This window comes from Phocoena phocoena, chromosome 11, assembly GCF_963924675.1.
Source record: "Phocoena phocoena chromosome 11, mPhoPho1.1, whole genome shotgun sequence".
NCBI lineage: Eukaryota > Metazoa > Chordata > Mammalia > Artiodactyla > Phocoenidae > Phocoena > Phocoena phocoena.
The window spans coordinates 80,616,904-80,633,719 of NC_089229.1; the positions used below are offsets into that span (position 1 = coordinate 80,616,904).

The 16,816-nt window shown below is 39.8% G+C and overlaps 1 protein-coding gene across 3 annotated transcripts in view; it reads left to right on the forward strand.

The window, feature by feature from the left end:
• Window positions 1-16,816, forward strand: part of ITPR2 (inositol 1,4,5-trisphosphate receptor type 2) — a 523,170-nt gene that overhangs the window by 30,950 nt on the left and 475,404 nt on the right. For all 3 annotated transcript variants that reach the window (XM_065887013.1, XM_065887016.1, XM_065887015.1), the window contains exon 2: window positions 15,258-15,328. In XM_065887013.1, coding sequence (XP_065743085.1) covers window positions 15,258-15,328 — 71 coding nt within the window. The remainder of the gene's footprint in view (window positions 1-15,257; window positions 15,329-16,816) is intronic.

The following is a 16,816-nucleotide window of genomic DNA, read 5'->3' on the forward strand; positions in this document are numbered from 1 at the left end:
TATGTATATTGTTGTTTTTGCTGATACATGCATAGCAGTTTGTTGCGTTGTCTTATTAGTAATTTGTAAAATATTTGAACTTATATTTCTTGAATTTAATCTTCAGTATAACTACTATCAATTCTGGACAAAATATAAAAAACAACTATGTGGAAATGTGAGGAAATGACCAAAGCCAGGCAGAAACCTGGGGCCAGGGAGGTGTCTATTCTTGGAATAAGAGAGTGTACCTAGGTGAGTTCCCCATTTTACAGCCCTTATTCCTGAGAAAGTTGGTGCCAACCATGTGGCAAAAGCTCAGATAGGAATGACAGTCTGGTGGTGCTAGTAGTAGTAGTAGCAAAGTTCTGGACTTGAACTTTGCCTAGTGTGTCACTTTTACCAGTGCCATTGATTTTCTAGCTCTCTGCAGATAATTGAGAACTGGTAGTAGTTAAGGTCACCTTAGCCATCACTAAATAAGTGATCGCAACCGGTATAGATGCCTATTCATATCCTGAGAAAGACACTTTACAAGTGCTTTGACTTTCACGAGAACAGTAGTGGACCAGCTAGAACAAAATACTGCACATACTGACTTGCAATAGTATTGGGTTCAAAGAAGTTGAGCAGGCAGGGTAGAGAGGATCAAGGAAAGGAAGTTATTAGATGGAGAAGGAAAATCCTAGAAGAAAAAATCAGATTGCTTTCTTTGGCTGGATTAGGACTTTAAGCTTTCAAAATATACAGGCAGATCCTTTCTGAAGTCATGATCAGATATACATGCTTCTCTTTGAAAGGCAATGTGTAACTCTTAGTCTTTTTTCCCCCAAGTTTCACTAGCATCCATACTCTGAATATAATACAGACGCAAATGTATCGAGACACCAAGCGGGGAAAGAGGGGGGGTGGTGATGGTAGTGGTGGTGGGATGAATTGGGAGATTGGGATTGACATATATACACTAATATGTATAAAATAGGTAACTAATAAGAACCTGCTGTATAAATAAATAAAATAAAAAAATTGTTTCACAAAATGATGGCTTCTTGCGGTGATTCATAAAAAAAGTTAACACGTGAGTGACAGCGTTCCGTTTGTAGTCCTCGTGATACCCATTTTGTTTAAAGGTCTTTGAGTCATTTATATGTGGTTTAGATTAGTTTTATCTTTCATGGAAGAACAACTGGAAGCGTTTTAAATACCTAAAGAGCAAGCACAATTTCAGCTTTGGAAGGAACCAATTTTAGAAATATTAGCGGCAACAAACCTGTGCATGGTTGAAAAACTTGCACATGGAATTAAGCATACTTTTAATGTTTAAACTTAAAATATTTGTTCTAATAAAGATATATTATTGAAATAAGAAATCTAAAAAGAGAAGATAATGTTAAACTTTATTGGTTTAACTTTTAAAAATCTCATATTTCCAATGGCAAAAGGGAATTTAACTCTACTTGTCATCAGAGACAAAATATGAGTTACAGCTATGAGTGAATTTTCTGTGTTGCATCTGTTTTGCATTTACAAGTTAGAACACTTTTTGGCAGAAAGTTTTACGATGAAATTACTTCCCTCTTTGTGTGATTAGAATTGTTTATGGCCTTGTGCAGGGGTGTGTCCACAGGACCTATCAGACCTAAGGTATGGAACTGGACATTTGTAGAACCTAGCATTTCCTGTTAAGATGCTCTGAATTATGAGCCAGATTAATTGGCTTACAAACAAGAATCTACAGGCCTGGAGGTTGGCTCCTTACTTAGGCAGCTTGAGTACTGGTCAGTAAAAAATGGTCCCTATTACTACATGGCAACACCTTAAGATGCTAGAATACTGTGTTCTAAGACTATGGTCACTACGGTGAATGAATGGAACAAAAATCACATACCAGCACTTTGCTTGGAATGATAAAATAATGAATAAACTTAAAAAAATTGATTCTAAACAGTTAAACTTTCAAACTACAATGTATAAAATATTATAAAGTCAGAATTTGCTGTTGGAAGATGATACCAGAAGCCAAACTTGATTATAATACAGGATCAGAGAAATGAAAAAGCACAGAAATAGAAGGAATTTGTGAGATCACAGCTGCCGCATTTAGATAATGAGGCACAGAGAGGTTAAGTGGCTAGCATAAACACAGCTGGTTATGGAGTGGCAGACCAAGGATTAGAGAGCTCAATTTTTTTTTTGTTTTTTCTTCTACTCTAGTACTACTTCTAGATGAAGGTGAAGGAGAGGCTTGACTCATGTGCCAGGGTTGTGGTGATGGTGGGTGGTAGGGTTGTGTGCGGTGGATGGACAGTTTTGCTAAGAAGTCAGAAGATTGCAGCTAAGGGAGAAATTCATATGGCCAGCAGGGTAAAAATCCTAGAGTTAGGGATAAAGTGATTTGTGACAGTCCTGAAAGGGCTGTAAAGGCAATTCCACCCTACTTATGAACCTAGCCACAATATTAGCCCCCTTTCTTACCAATAGTTTTTAATAATACCCACTGTGGATTCCCCACCTTCTCTCTCCCCTCAAATTCATTTTATTTAAATATGCTTCAGTGCCATTGTATCAATATTAGAAATGAATTATATCACTTAATTGTACAAATATCAGATATATGTGGTAGGCATATATCAGGAAGATAGCACACTTACTTTTAAAAAGTATTCAAGGTAGAAATACCATTTATGGCTTCATGAGGAAAAATATATGACTAGCATATTTTACCTATCTCATGACATTTTCTTGGCAGTTGGTGGAATAACGCAAGACTGGAGACCAAAGAATAATTTGCTTTCTTTTGGAAATCTACTTACAAATCTGAAAGCCATGTATTTTTATACAATAATTTATTTACACTCCATGTGTGTTCCTAAAATATATGCTGTTTAGTTTTGCCTACTTATGCTGTCTATATAAATGGAATTATGTAACGTTTGGGACTTCCTTTTTTTTAGCTCAACTTTATGTCTGTGAGATTTTCAGTGCTGTTGCATGCAGCTGCAATTTATTCACTTTAAAAAATAGTTATCTTTCTTTTTAACATCTTTATTGGATGTCAAAGGACTGTCTGTCCTCTTGTCCCTCAGCTAGAAGCTGTAATGGTTACTAGGTTTTCCAATGAAGTGGAAATTTGGAATCAAAAGGAATATAATCAATTTCCATTCATTGTAGTGCCTGATTAAATCTAACCTGATTTATTTAAAACATATGCTCGTTTTCTAGTTTGCATATAATTTTCATGTATCCATATGAGGATTGATTTACTGCTTTTCTGCCCAACTTACCAATTCTGGCTCTGAAAATTATTTTAAAACTGTGTGTCATCTGCCTTATGTGCCCATATACCCCCATTTATTTGTTTGGTTTAGACAGTGATTCTGGAATGAGTATTATCTAGTAAATGTGCTGTTGTGTACAAAGCATGATAACCATGTTTTTAGAGAAGTAAAGTTTTAAAATTAAAAAAAATTGGAGTATAATTGCTTTACAATGTTGTGTTAGTTTCTGCTGTACAACAAAGTGAATCAGCTATACGTATACGTATATCCCCACCCTCTTGCATCTCCCTCCCACCCTCCCTATCCCACCCCTCTAGGAGGACACAAAGCACTGAGCTGATCTCCCTGTGCTATGCGCCTGCTTCCCACTAGCTATCTATTAAAAAATAGTTATCTTTTGTATGAAATTATTCATTTGTCATAATTTATTTATCCATGCTACTATTACTGATGGCCATTTGGGTGTTTCCAGTGTTTGCTATCACTCTTGTACATGTCTCCATATGCACATTTGCAAGATTTCTCTAGGGGGCATACCTGTCCAGTTAAAATTTGATTCACATATATTTGTGATTTATATTTATGTATGAAATCTTCAAAGGAGCTAATGAAATCTCCTTATAGATACCTTGGAAGGTCTAACTGTTGAATGATTTTTTTCTTGTCAATTGCAGTGACCAAATAATTTACAGCTATGACCTTATGAAGAAAAGATAGATATGAAGGAAAACAGATTTTATGTTAGTTGAGTTTCAGTGACAGGTTGAGAATTTTAAGCTATTGCTTAGAATTGCCTATTTGGCTTAGTTGCTGATTCAGACAGGGGAAAATAAATGCACCCCATTAGCTGCATTTAATTTAGCCCATTAAAGTGCACTGATAAATTGGGTTGAAAGGTGCTATATAAGATATTGTTATTTAGAGCAGGCTATCTTGACCCTTCTCAGGATTTGACATTTTTGATAACTTTCTGAGACATGTCTGGATGGGGAATATTTCCTACCCTTTCTTCTATCTACTATTAGGTAACCATTTGTTAGTTCCAGTTTTTTTTTTTTAATGTTTTTGTGATCTACCAAAAATACCATGATTGATTTACTCACTTATTCAAAAAATGACTCAGTCATTCACTCAATTAATAATTATTTAGCATCTTCCATGCTTGAGGCCTAATACTTAGATTTGGGCATATTATGGTGAGCAGAACAGGAATGCACTGACTCTCTTGGAACTTATAATTTTTGGTGCTAGTGAAATATGCTTATATAAGAAATCTTGATGGAGTGTGATAAGTTGTCTTATAGAGGAGAGCCTTGGGTACTCTGGGAAAGCAGGTACTCCTAATCCATTCAAGAAAGTTTGGAGAGCCTTTAAAAAATACAGATTCTTAGACCTTATCCCCAGAAATTTTGGTTTTTTAGATCTGGACCAAAGAAACTTCTTATTATTACCTCCTATATATATATATGATTCAGCCAATGAGCCGAATTTGGGAAACACTGTTTATCAGTGAGAAAAATGGGCGGTAATCATGAGAGGGTATTTAAATGACTTAGGGATGGAATAGATGGTTTTCAGAGGATTTCTGTTCTTAGGCCAAAGGTTGATCTTTATATATGTCCCTATTCAATTGTCAATTCTTATTCCTAAGTTGTAAAAGTTAACTGCCCCAGTGGTGGATGGGAAAGCCTGGCTTATCAGTAGTACACACGAAAAAGACCTGGAATTGTTTACTGTGAGCCCAGTGAATGTCAGAGGTGGGTTTGACTGCCACGGAAGCTACTGCAATCCTATGTTGCATAACTGCAAGCTTAGTGTCAGAAAGAAAGAGGTAACGGTCCCCTGACCCCTGCACTTGTTGGGGGCACATCTGGACTCATGTGAATAGCTTCCAGGATCACATTTAAGGGGGATGTTGACACTTGGGTATATGAGAGGATGTTGAGTTCCTTGGTAAATACCATATGAGGAAGAACTGGAGAGAAATAGTCTTGTTCATTCCAGAAAAAGAAAACTTAGTCTATGTAGTTCCAGAAGAAAGAACTGAGATCAAAAAGGGAAAGATATTTGGGAAAGCAAGTCTCATGTTTTCATTGATTTATTTAACAAATGTTTATTAAGTGGCTACTATAACACATTCTAGTGGATGCCAAAGATATAATGGTAAACAAGTTGGATTTAGTTTCTGACTTCATGGAGTTACAATTTATTGGAAGATCAGACAATTAAGCAAGCGGTCATAAGGAAATGTAAGTACTGGGATGGGAAAAAGACCTATAAACAGATTTCTAATATTAGTACTGGCAGAAAGGTGGTAAGTGGTGAATACTCTGGCCCTGGAGGTATTCAAGAAGATGCTCTTGTAGATATTGTAGAAGTTGTGCAGTAAAATCCTGTTTGACATTTAGCATCAGTGATCATATATGTTTTTTTTTTTTTTTTTTTTTTTTTTAATGCGTTACGCGGGCCTCTCACTGTCGTGGCCTCTCCCGCTGCGGAGGACGGGCTCCGGACGCGCAGGCTCAGCGGCCATGGCTCACGGGCCCAGCCGCTCCGCGGCACGTGGGATCCTCCCAGACCGGGGCACGAACCCGTGTCCCCTGCATCGGCAGGCGGACTCTCAACCACTGCGCCACCAGGGAAGCCCCCATATATGTTTTTATAACAGATTCACACTCCTTGTTTCTTTTCTCACCCATTTAATCCTAACTTTCCCTTTCTTCCATTCTCTCTAAACTCAGCTCCAGTTCTTTAAGTCTGCATGATGAGATGACTTTCTTTGTAATTTTCACAGACCTTTATTTATAAGGGAGAGGACAGATTCTTAGAAGTGAAGGCACACTTAATTACTGTGTTTTTCTCTGGGCTATCAGATATTTGAGGATAGGCATAAATGTTTACACAAATGCACTGTGACCAGATTGATGGCTTTAGTTTTTCCCATTCCTCTTGGTGGCTAGCCCATGCAGGTGAGGACTCTCCGGGGCATTCTAGGGGAGCCTGCATTTCTGTGGGATTGGCAGGCACTAAGAATATGTAAAATACCCATGGCGCTTTTAATATAATTTTTATGCACTCTAAATGAGACTATGTGTTTTTTTTTGTTTTTTTACATCTTTATTGCAGTATAATTGCTTTACAATGGTGTGCTAGTTTCTGCTTTATAACAGAGTGAATCAGTTATACATATACATATGTTCCCATATCTATTCCCTTTTGCGTCTCCCTACCTCCCACACTCCCTATCCCACCCCTCTAGGTGGTCACAAAGCACAGAGCTGATCTCCCTGTGCTATGTGCTGCTTCCCAGTAGCTATCTATTTTACGTTTGGTAGTGTATATATGTCCATGCCACTCTCTCACTTTGTCCCAGCTTACCCTTCCCCCTCCCCATATCTTCAAGTCCATTCTCTAGTAGGTCTGTGTCTTTATTCCTGTCTTACCCCTAGGATCTTCATGACATTTTTTTTCCTTAGATTCCATATATATGTGTTAGCATACGGTATTTGTCTTTCTCTTTCTGACTTACTTCACTCTGTATGACAGACTGTAGGTCCATCCACCTCACTACAAATAACTCAATTTCGTTTCTTTTTATGGCTGAGTAACATTCCATTGTATATATGTGCCACATCTTCTTTATCCATTCATCTGATGATGGACACTTAGGTTGCTTCCATCTCCTGGCTATTGTAAATAGAGCTGCAGTGAACATTTTGGTACATGACTTTGTGAATTATGGTTTTTTCAGGGTATATGCCCAGTAGTGGGATGGCTGGGTCATATGGTAGTTCTATTTTTAGTTTTTTAAGGAACCTCCATACTGTTCTCCATAGTGGCTGTACCAATTCACATTCCCATCAGCAGTGCAAGAGTGTTCCCTTTTCTCCACACCCTCTCCAGCATTTATTGTTTGCAGATTTTTTGATGATGGCCATTCTGAACGGTGTGAAATGATATCTCATTGTAGTTTTGATTTGCATTTCTCTAATGATTAATAATGTTGAGCATTCTGTCATGTGTTTGTTGGCAGTCTGTATATCTTCTTTGGAGAAATGTCTATTTAGGTCTTCTGCCCATTTTTGGATTGGGTTGCTTGTGTTTTTGTTATTGAGCTGCATGTAAATTTTGGAGATTTATCCTTTGTCAGTTGCTTCATTTCCAAATATTTTCTCCCATTCTGAGGGTTGGCTTTTGGTCTTATTTATGGTTTCCTTTGCTGTGCAAAAGCTTTGAAGTTTTATTAGGTCCCATTTGTTTATTTTTGTTTTTATTTCCATTTCTCTAGGAGGTGGGTCAAAAAGGATCTTGCTGTGATTTATGTCAGAGTGTTCTGCCTATGTATTCCTCTAAGAGTTTGATAGTTTCTGACCTTACATTTAGGTCTTTAATCCATTTTGAGCTTATTTTTGTGTATGGTGTTAGGGAGTGTTCTAATCTCATACTTTTACATGTAGCTGTCCAGTTTTCCCAGCACCACTTATAGAAGAGGCTGTCCTTTCTCCACTGTACATTCCTGCATCCTTTATCAAAGATAAGATGACCATATGTGCATGGGTTTAACTCTGGGCTTTCTATCCTGTTCCGTTGATCTATATTTCTGTTTTTGTTCCAGTACCATATTGTCTTGATTACTGTAGCTTTGTAGTATAGTCTGAAGTCAGGGAGCCTGATTCCTCCAGCTCCGTTTTTCGTTCTCAAGATTGTTTTGGCTATTCAGGGTCTTCTGTGTTTCCATACAAATTGTGAAATTTTTTGTTCTAGTTCTGTGAAAAATGCCAGTGGTAGTTTGATAGGGATTGCACTGAATCTGTAGATTGCTTTGGGTAGTAGAGTCATTTTCACAATGTTGATTCTTCCAATCCAAGAACATGGTATATCTCTCCATCTATTTGTATCACCTTTAATCTCTTTCATCAGTGTCTTATAATTTTCTGCATACAGGTCTTTTGTCTCCTTAGGTAGGTTTATTCCTAGATATTTTATTCTTTTTGTTGCAATGGTAAATGGGAGTGTTTTCTTGATTTCACTTTCAGATTTTTCATCATTAGTGTATAGGAATGCCAGATTTTCTGTGTATTAATTTTGTTTCCTGCTACTTTACCAAATTCATTGATTAGCTCTAGTAGTTTTCTGGTAACATCTTTAGGATTCTCTATGTATAGTATCATGTCATCTGCAAACAGTGACAGTTTTACTTCTTCTTTTCCAATTTGGATTCCTTTTATTTCCTTTTCTTCTCTGATTGCTGTGGCTAAAACTTCCAAAGCTATGTCGAATAAGAGTGGTGAGAGTGGGCAAACTTGTCTTGTTCCTGATTTTAGTGGAAATGCTTTCAGTTTTTCACCATTGAGGACGACGTTGGCTGTGGGTTTGTCATCTATGGTCTTTATTATGTTGAGGAAAGTTCCCTCTGTGCCTACTTTCTGGAGGGTTTTTATCATAAATGGGTGTTGAATTTTGTCGAAAGCTTTTTGTGCATCTATTGAGATGACCATATGGTTTTTCTCCTTCAGTTTGTTAATATGGTGTATCACATTGATTGATTTGCGTATATTGAAGAAACCTTGCTTTCCTGGAATAAACCCCACTTGATCATGGTGTATGATCCTTTTAATGTGCTGTTGGATTCTGTTTGCTAGTAGTTTGTTGAGGATTTTTGCATCTATGTTCATCAGTGATATTGGCCTGTAGTTTTCTTTCTTTGTGACATCCTTGTCTGGTTTTGGTATCAGGGTGATGGTGGCTTCGTAGAATGAGTTTGGGAGTGTTCCTCCCTCTGCTATATTTTGGAAGAGTTTGAGAAGGATAGGTGTTAGCTCTTCTCTTAATGTTTGATAGAATTCGCCTGTGAAGCCATTTGGTCCTGGGCTTTTGTTTGTTGGAAGATTTTTAATCACAGTTTCCATTTCAGTGCTTGTGATTGGTGTGTTCATATTTTCTATTACTTACTGATTCATTCTTGGCAGGTTGTGCATTTCTAAGAATTTGTCCATTTCTTCCCAGTTGTCCATTTTATTGGCATAGAGTTGCTTGTAGTAATCTCTCATGTTCTTTTGTATTTCTGCAGTGTCAGTTGTTACTTCTCCTTTTTCATTTCTAATTCTATTGATTTGAGTCTTCTCCCTTTTTTTCTTGATGAGTCTGGCTAATGGTTTATCAATTTTGTTTATCTTCTCGAAGAACCAGCTTTTAGTTTTATTGATCTTTGCTATCGTTTCCTTTATTTGTTTTTCATTTATTTCTGATCTGATCTTTATGATTTCTTTCCTTCTGCTAACTTTGGGGGTTTTTGTTCTTCTTTCTCTAATTGCTTTATGTGCAAGTTTAGGTTTTTTATTCGAGATGTTTCCTGTTTCTTAAGGTAGGATTGTATTGCTATAAACTTCCCTTTTAGAACTGCTTTTGCTGCATCCCATAGGTTTTGGTGGTTGTTTCTCCATTGTCATTTGTTTCTAGGTATGTTTTTATTTCCTCTTTGATTTCTTCAGTGATCACTTCGTTATTAAGTAGTGTATTGTGTAGCCTCTATGTGTTTGTATTTTTTACAGATCTTTTCTGGTAGTTGATATCTAGTCTCATAGCATTGTGGTCAGAAAAGATACTTGATACAATTTCAGTTGTCTTAATTTACCAAGGCTTGATTTGTGACCCAAGATATGATCTATCCTGGAGAATGTTCCATGAGCACTTGAGAAAAATGTGTATTCTGTTATTTTTGGATGGAATGTCCTATAAATATCAATTAAGTCCATCTTGTTAATGTATCATTTAAAGCTTGTGTTTCCTTATTTATTTTCATTTTGTCTGATCTGTCCATTGGTGAAAGTGGGGTGTTAAAGTTCCCTACTATGAATGTGTTACTGTTGATTTCCCCTTTTATGGCTGTTAGTGTTTGTCTTATGTTGAGGTGCTCCTATGTTGGGTGCATAAATATTTATAATTGTTATATCTTCTTCTTGGATCGATCCCTTGATCATTATGTAGTGTCCTTCTTTGTCTCTTCTAATAGTCTTTAAGTCTATTTTGTGTGATGTGAGAATTGCTACTCCAGCTGTCTTTTGGTTGCCATTTGCATGGGATATCTTTTTCCATCTCCTCACTTTCAGTCTGTATATGTCTCTAGGTCTGAAGTGGGTCTCTTGCAGACAGCATATATATGGGTCTTGTTTTTGTATCCATTCAGCCTGTCTGTGTCTTTTGGTGGGAGCATTTAATCCATTTACATTTAAGGTGATTATCGACATGTATGTTCCTATTCCCATTTTTTAAATTGTTTTGGGTTTGTTATTGTAGATCTTTTCCTTCTCTTGTGTTTCTTGCCTAGAGAAGATCCTTTAGCATTTGTTGTAAAGCTGGTTTGGTGGTGCTGAACTCTCTCAGCTTTTGCTTGTCTGTAAAGGTTTTAATTTCTCCATCAAATGTTAATGAGATCCTTGCTGGGTAGAGTAATCTTGGTTGGTTTTTCTCCTTCATCACTTTAAATATGTCCTGCCAGTCCCTTCTGGCTTGCAGAGTTTCTGCTGAAAGATCAGCTGTTAACCTTATGGGGATTCCCTTGTGTGTTATTTGTTGTTTTTCCCTTGGTGCTTTTTTTCTTTTTCTTTTTGCGGTATGTGGGCCTCTCACGGCTGTGGCCTCTCCCGCCGCAGAGCACAGGTTCCAGACGCACAGGCCCAGCGGCCACGGCTCACGGGCCCGGCTGCTCTGCGGCATGTGGGATCCTCCCGGACTGGGGCACGAACCTGCGTCCCCTGCATCGGCAGGCGGACTCCCAACCACTGTGCCACCAGTGAAGCCCCCTTGCTGCTATTAATATGTTCTCTTTGTATTTAATATTTGACAGTTTGATTAATATGTGTCCTGGCGTGTTTCTCCTTGGATTTATCCTGTATGGGACTCTCTGTGCTTCCTGGACTTGATTAAATATTTCCTTTCCCATATTAGGGAAGTTTTCAACTATAATCTCTTCAAATATCTTCTCAGTCCCTTTCTTTTTCTCTTCTTCTTCTGGAACCCCTATAATTCGAATGTTGATGCATTTAGTGTTGTCCCAGAGGTCTCTGAGATTGTCCTCAGTTCTTTTCATTCTTTTTTCTTTATTCTGCTCTGCAGTAGTTATTTCCACTATTTTATCTTCCAGGTCACTTATCCGTTCTTCTGCCTCAGTTATTCTGCTATTGATCCCTTCTAGAGTATTTTTAATTTCATTTATTGTGTTCATCGTTGCTTGTTTCATCTTTAGTTCTTCTAGGTCCTTGTTAAATGTTTCTTGCATTTTCTCTATTCTGTTTCCACGATTTTGGATCATCTTTACTATCATTATTCTGAATTCTTTTTCAGGTAGACTGCCTATTTCCTCTTCATTTGTTAGGTCTGTTGGGTTTTTATCTTGCTCCTTCATCTGCTGTGTGTTTCTCTGTCTTCTCATTTTGTTTATCTTACTGTGTTTGGGGTCTCCTTTTTGCAGGCTGCAGGTTGTTTTTGGTGTCTGTCGCCAGTGGCTAAAGTTGGTTCTTTGGGTTGTGTAGGCTTCCTGGTGGAGGGGACTTGTGCCTGTGTTCTGGTGGTTGAGGCTGGATCTTGTCTTTCTGGTGGGCAGGTCCACGTCTGGTGGTGTGTTTTGGGGTGTCTGAGGACTTAGTATGATGTTAGGCAGCCTCTCTGCTAATGGGTGGGGTCGTGTTCCTGTCTTGCTAGTCGTTTGGCATAGGATGTCCTGCACTGTGGCTTTCTGGTCGTTGAGTTAAGCTGGGTGTTGGTGTTGAGATGGAGATCTCTGGGAGATTTTCGCCATTTGATATTACGTGGAGCTGGGAGGTCTCTTGTGGACCAGTGTCTGAAGTTGGCTCTCCCACCTCAGAGGCACAGCACTGACTCCTGGCTGCAGCACCAAGAACCTTTCATCCACATGGCTCAGAATAAAAGGGAGAAGAAGTAGAAAGAAAGAAAGAGGATAAAAGAAAAGAAAGTATAGTAAGATAAAATAAAGTTATTAAAATAAAAAATAATTATTAAGAAAAAATTGTTTTAGAAAAGTAAAAACAAAATAAACCAAAAAACGGACGGATAGAACCCTAGGACAAATGGTGAAAGCAAAGCTATACAGACAAAATCTCACACAGAAGCATACACATACACACTCACAAAAAGAGGAAAAGGGGAAAAAATCATAAATCTTGCTCTCAAAGTCCACCTCCTCAATTTGGGATGATTCGTTGTCTATTCAGGTATTCCACAGATGCAGGTACATCAAGTTGATTGTGGAGCTTTAATCCGCTGCTCCTGAGGCTGTTGGGAGAGATTTCCCTTTCTCTTCTTTGTTCTCACAGCTCCCGGGGTTCAGCTTTGGATTTGGCCCTGCCTTTGCGTGTAGGTCGCCGGAGGGCGTCTGTTCTTCACTCAGATAGGACGGGGTTAAAGGAGCCGCTGATTCGTGGGCTCCGGCTCACTCAGGCCGGGGGGGGGCGGGGGGGGGGGGAGGGAGGGGCACTGCGTGCGGGGCGGGCCTGCGGCGGCAGAGGCCAGCGGGACGATGCACCAGCCTGTGGCACGCCGCGCGTTCTCCCGGAGGAGTTGACCCTGGATCCCGGGACCCTGGCAGTGGCGGCCTGCACAGGCTCCCCGGAAGGGAGGTGTGGATAGTGACCTGTGCTCTCACACAGGCTTCTTGGTGGCGGCAGCAGCAGCATTAGCGTCTCATGCCCGTCTCTGGGGTCCGTGCTGATGGCCGCGGCTCGCGCCCGTCTCTGGAGCTCCTTTAAGCAGCGCTCTTAATCCGCTCTCCTCGCGCACCAGGAAACAAAGAGGGAAGAAAAAGTTTCTTGTCTCTTCAGCAGGTCCAGACTTTTCCCCGGACTCCCTCCCGGCTAGCCGTGGTGCACTAACCCCCTGCAGGCTGTGTTCACGCGTCCAACCCCAGTCCTCTCCCTGCCCTCCGACCGAAGACCGAGCCTCAGCTCCCGCTCCAGCGGGTGAGCAGACAAGCCTCTCGGGCTGGTGAGTGCCGGTCGGCACCGATCCTCTGTGTGGGCATCTCTCGTCGCTTTGCCCTCCGCACCCCTGTTTTTTTTTTGTTTTTTGATTATTATGTTTTGAATTCTTAACGTGTCCTAACTAATTAGAAAAGCTGACCTTTCCCTCACAGCATTTTTAAAAATTTAAATATTACGTTTTGACGTTCTCAGGACTCTGAGGCTTTCACGTTCAGTGTTACAGCCTGATCGGATATTGTGGAGGTTTGGGTTTGCTTTCTCTTGACCCAATGTGACTTCCTGTTTCTAAGAAAACAATTTTAAAGACTCTTAAAAGGAATTTCTTGCATGCTTGGCAGCTCCTGTAAAAGCACATTTTAGTAAGCCAGTGTGAATGAAGTATATTAAAAAAATAAAAGAAAGAAGCATATTGCTTGATCAAATTAGCATTTTTTTGTGTGTGGAAATTGGATCTCATAGAAAAATCCAGTGATTTAGGAAGTGGATGCTTTTGTAACCCAAGAACTAAAAGTTTCATCTTGATTTGTGTAATCATCCTAGTTCAAGGGGACATTTGGTCACGAATGCTGGAGTTAATGCATACTAGTGAGTCCGATTAATATGTTTTTTTTTTTTTTTAAAAAACAAAGTCACAACTGGGGCATCTCTCTTCAAACGAGCTCACAAATTTGGAACTAATTCACATGCATTGTCACAATATTCTGGAGAAAACCCCAGTTACTTCCATCACTTAATCAATGGAAAAAATGAACATTAGTGAGTCTTTTGCTAGTCAGATATTACTCTGAGCAGGAGATTCACGCCTCCTGGCTGTCAGGTCAGCGATTCAGCTTCTCTGGGAATTGTCCTGGAAATTGGCTTCTCGTGAATATTTTAATAGGGGTACGTTTTTGTAACTAGATAGGTACTTTATTCATTTGAGTAATGTTTGCTGAGTACTCACTATGTGTAGGCACCTTTCTAGAGGCAGACAGTATGGTGAGGAATAAGGCAGGGAACGTCCCTGATTTTATTTATCTTTTAAGCACTTGTATAAGGGCTTACTCTATGCCGGAAACTGTACTAGGTACTTTACAGATGTTACATCATTTAATCTTCCTAACAATGCTGTGGGGTGGGTACTCTTATCCTTGTTTTGCAGGTGTAAAGAAGGAGGCTCAAAGTCACCTGGCTGGAAAGTGACCGAGCCAGGGTTGAACACAGGAGGAGAGCTCTTTACCACACTGTGTGGTCATTCTGTAAGCCTGATCTCATAAGCTTACACATTCCTTATAAAAGAAAAACAAAACAACACACACGCACACACGCAAGAACATAAAACCTATGGGCAGGGCTTCCGTGGTGGCGCAGTGGTTGAGAGTCCGCCTGCCGATGCAGGGGACGCGGGTTCGTGCCTCGGTCCGGGAAGATCCCACATGCCGCGGAGCGGCTGGGCCCGTGAGCCATGGCCGCTGAGCCTGTGCGTCCGGAGACTGTGCTCCGCAACGGGAGAAGCCACAACAGTGAGAGGCCCGCGTACGGCAAAACAAAAACAAAAACCTATGAGCAGTCTGACCACTGTTAATGTTTCGGTGCCTCTGTTCCAATCCTCATCATATGTGTCTGTGTAGAGGGGTGTGTGTGTGTGTGTGTGTGTGTGTTTAAATGTATACAATACCTTATTGATTGGTTCCCACTTATTTTCACAACATATTATACATGTTTTGCAGGCCAGTGCATTTAAAGAATAGAATTGTAACTAGCTCTACAGTGTTCCGTGGTTTGTCTATATCATGATTTCTCTAACCAGTTTCCTACCACTTAACAATGTTTCTTAATTTTGTGTTTCATAAACCCTGCTTTAATTCATGTCCTCGTAACCAAATCCTTTTACAAATCCATGACTCTTCAAACCTTTCTGAGTGAAGAATGGTATTAAAACTGTAAATATTTATGCAGTATCCACGTGCAGTCAGCGCTTTGTGAATATGACGATGTCAACATGTGAACATGCTTTTCCTTCCAGGCTAGTGGATGACAGATGTGTGGTGCACCCAGAGGCGGGGGACCTCGCCAACCCTCCCAAGAAGTTCCGAGGTAAGAAAGAGATGCTTACTTTATATTATGTGAACCAACTGGGGATACTTTTGTGTCTTAAAATAAGGAATGTTAGAACTTTATTCAGTGTGAAACTTTCAAACAGAAATGTGTCCACTGAAAATTCTTTCAAAAATATCCCCATCATTTTTCTTCTTTTACACGTTGAAGGGTTGATACTGAAAGAATAGTTTCAAGTTTTGTTTTGCTGGACAATAGTCTGTGTGTTGCAAGGAAATCTGGGTAATTAACTGTGAGAGGCCACTTTTCAAACCAGTAAATACAGCCGAATGATATGTGTTTATATATTTCCGTGTGAGTTGTACTATAAATGTTAGTGTTTCATTATCAACTCTTTAATTTATCTTTGTAAAATCTCCAGGATGGTGACGCTGACGTGTTAGCTTAGCTTTTAAAATGTCACTTTGGTTGGTATCTAATAACTGCCAATTGTCTTAGAACTCCCTCGTAGGTATAATTTTAGAGACAGTGTCATACTATCAACTGAGAAATTGTTCCTAGTAGGAGACTGATTATAACTGTTACAAGAGAAGGATTAATGGAATTTGCAGAGAATCATAGACAACTAAAACCAGTAATTAAGAGCTTGTGCAAATCAATTTCATAGTTTTTGTATACTTATAATAATAATTTAAAAACAGCATTCATTTTGAACATACTGTGTAAGCATTCCTCCTCACAACGATGAAAAGCAGGTTTAATAAGGGATACAGATCTAGAGAGAGAGTCAAAGGGATTTGCTAGAGCCCCAGACCCAACTCAGGATGTGCTCTCCCTGCAGTGGGGAAGGGAGATGCCTAATGTTTGGTACATGTTTCCCATGTTTCACTTTCTGTGATAGACACTTTCTACACAGTTCTTATAATAATATGCAAGAATATTGCATTTTCATCTTGCAGAGAGAGTGATGAGGACAGTAAATGTCCTTTGAGTGGAATTGGTCACTTAAAAAAAAATTAATTAATTAATTAATTAATTTTTGGCTGTGTTGGGTCTTTGTTGCTGCACGTGGGCTTTCTCTAGTTGCAGCAAACGGGGGCTACTTTTCGTTGCGGTACATAAGCTTCTCATTGCGGTGGCCTCTCGTTGCAGAGCACGGGCTCTAGGTGCACGGGCTTCAGTAGTTGTGGCGTGCGGGCTCAGTAGTTGTGGCTCATGGGCTCTAGAGCACAGGCTCAGTAGTTGTGGCGCATGGACTTAGTTGCTCTGCAGCATGTGGGATCTTCCCGGACCAGGGCTCAAACCCGTGTCCCCTGCACTGGCAGGTGGATTCTTAACCACTGCACCACGAGGGAAGTCCCGAAATTGGTCACTTTGAATAAGTGATCCAGATGTCTCCCCAGGTGGAGAAATTAGCAGAAAGAAGGCTGTGGGAGATATACACCACCCATTAGAAGCACCCATAACAGTGCTCAGTGGGGACACTCCCCCAGCCCTGGGCACGTGAGGTGTTCTCAACTATACACA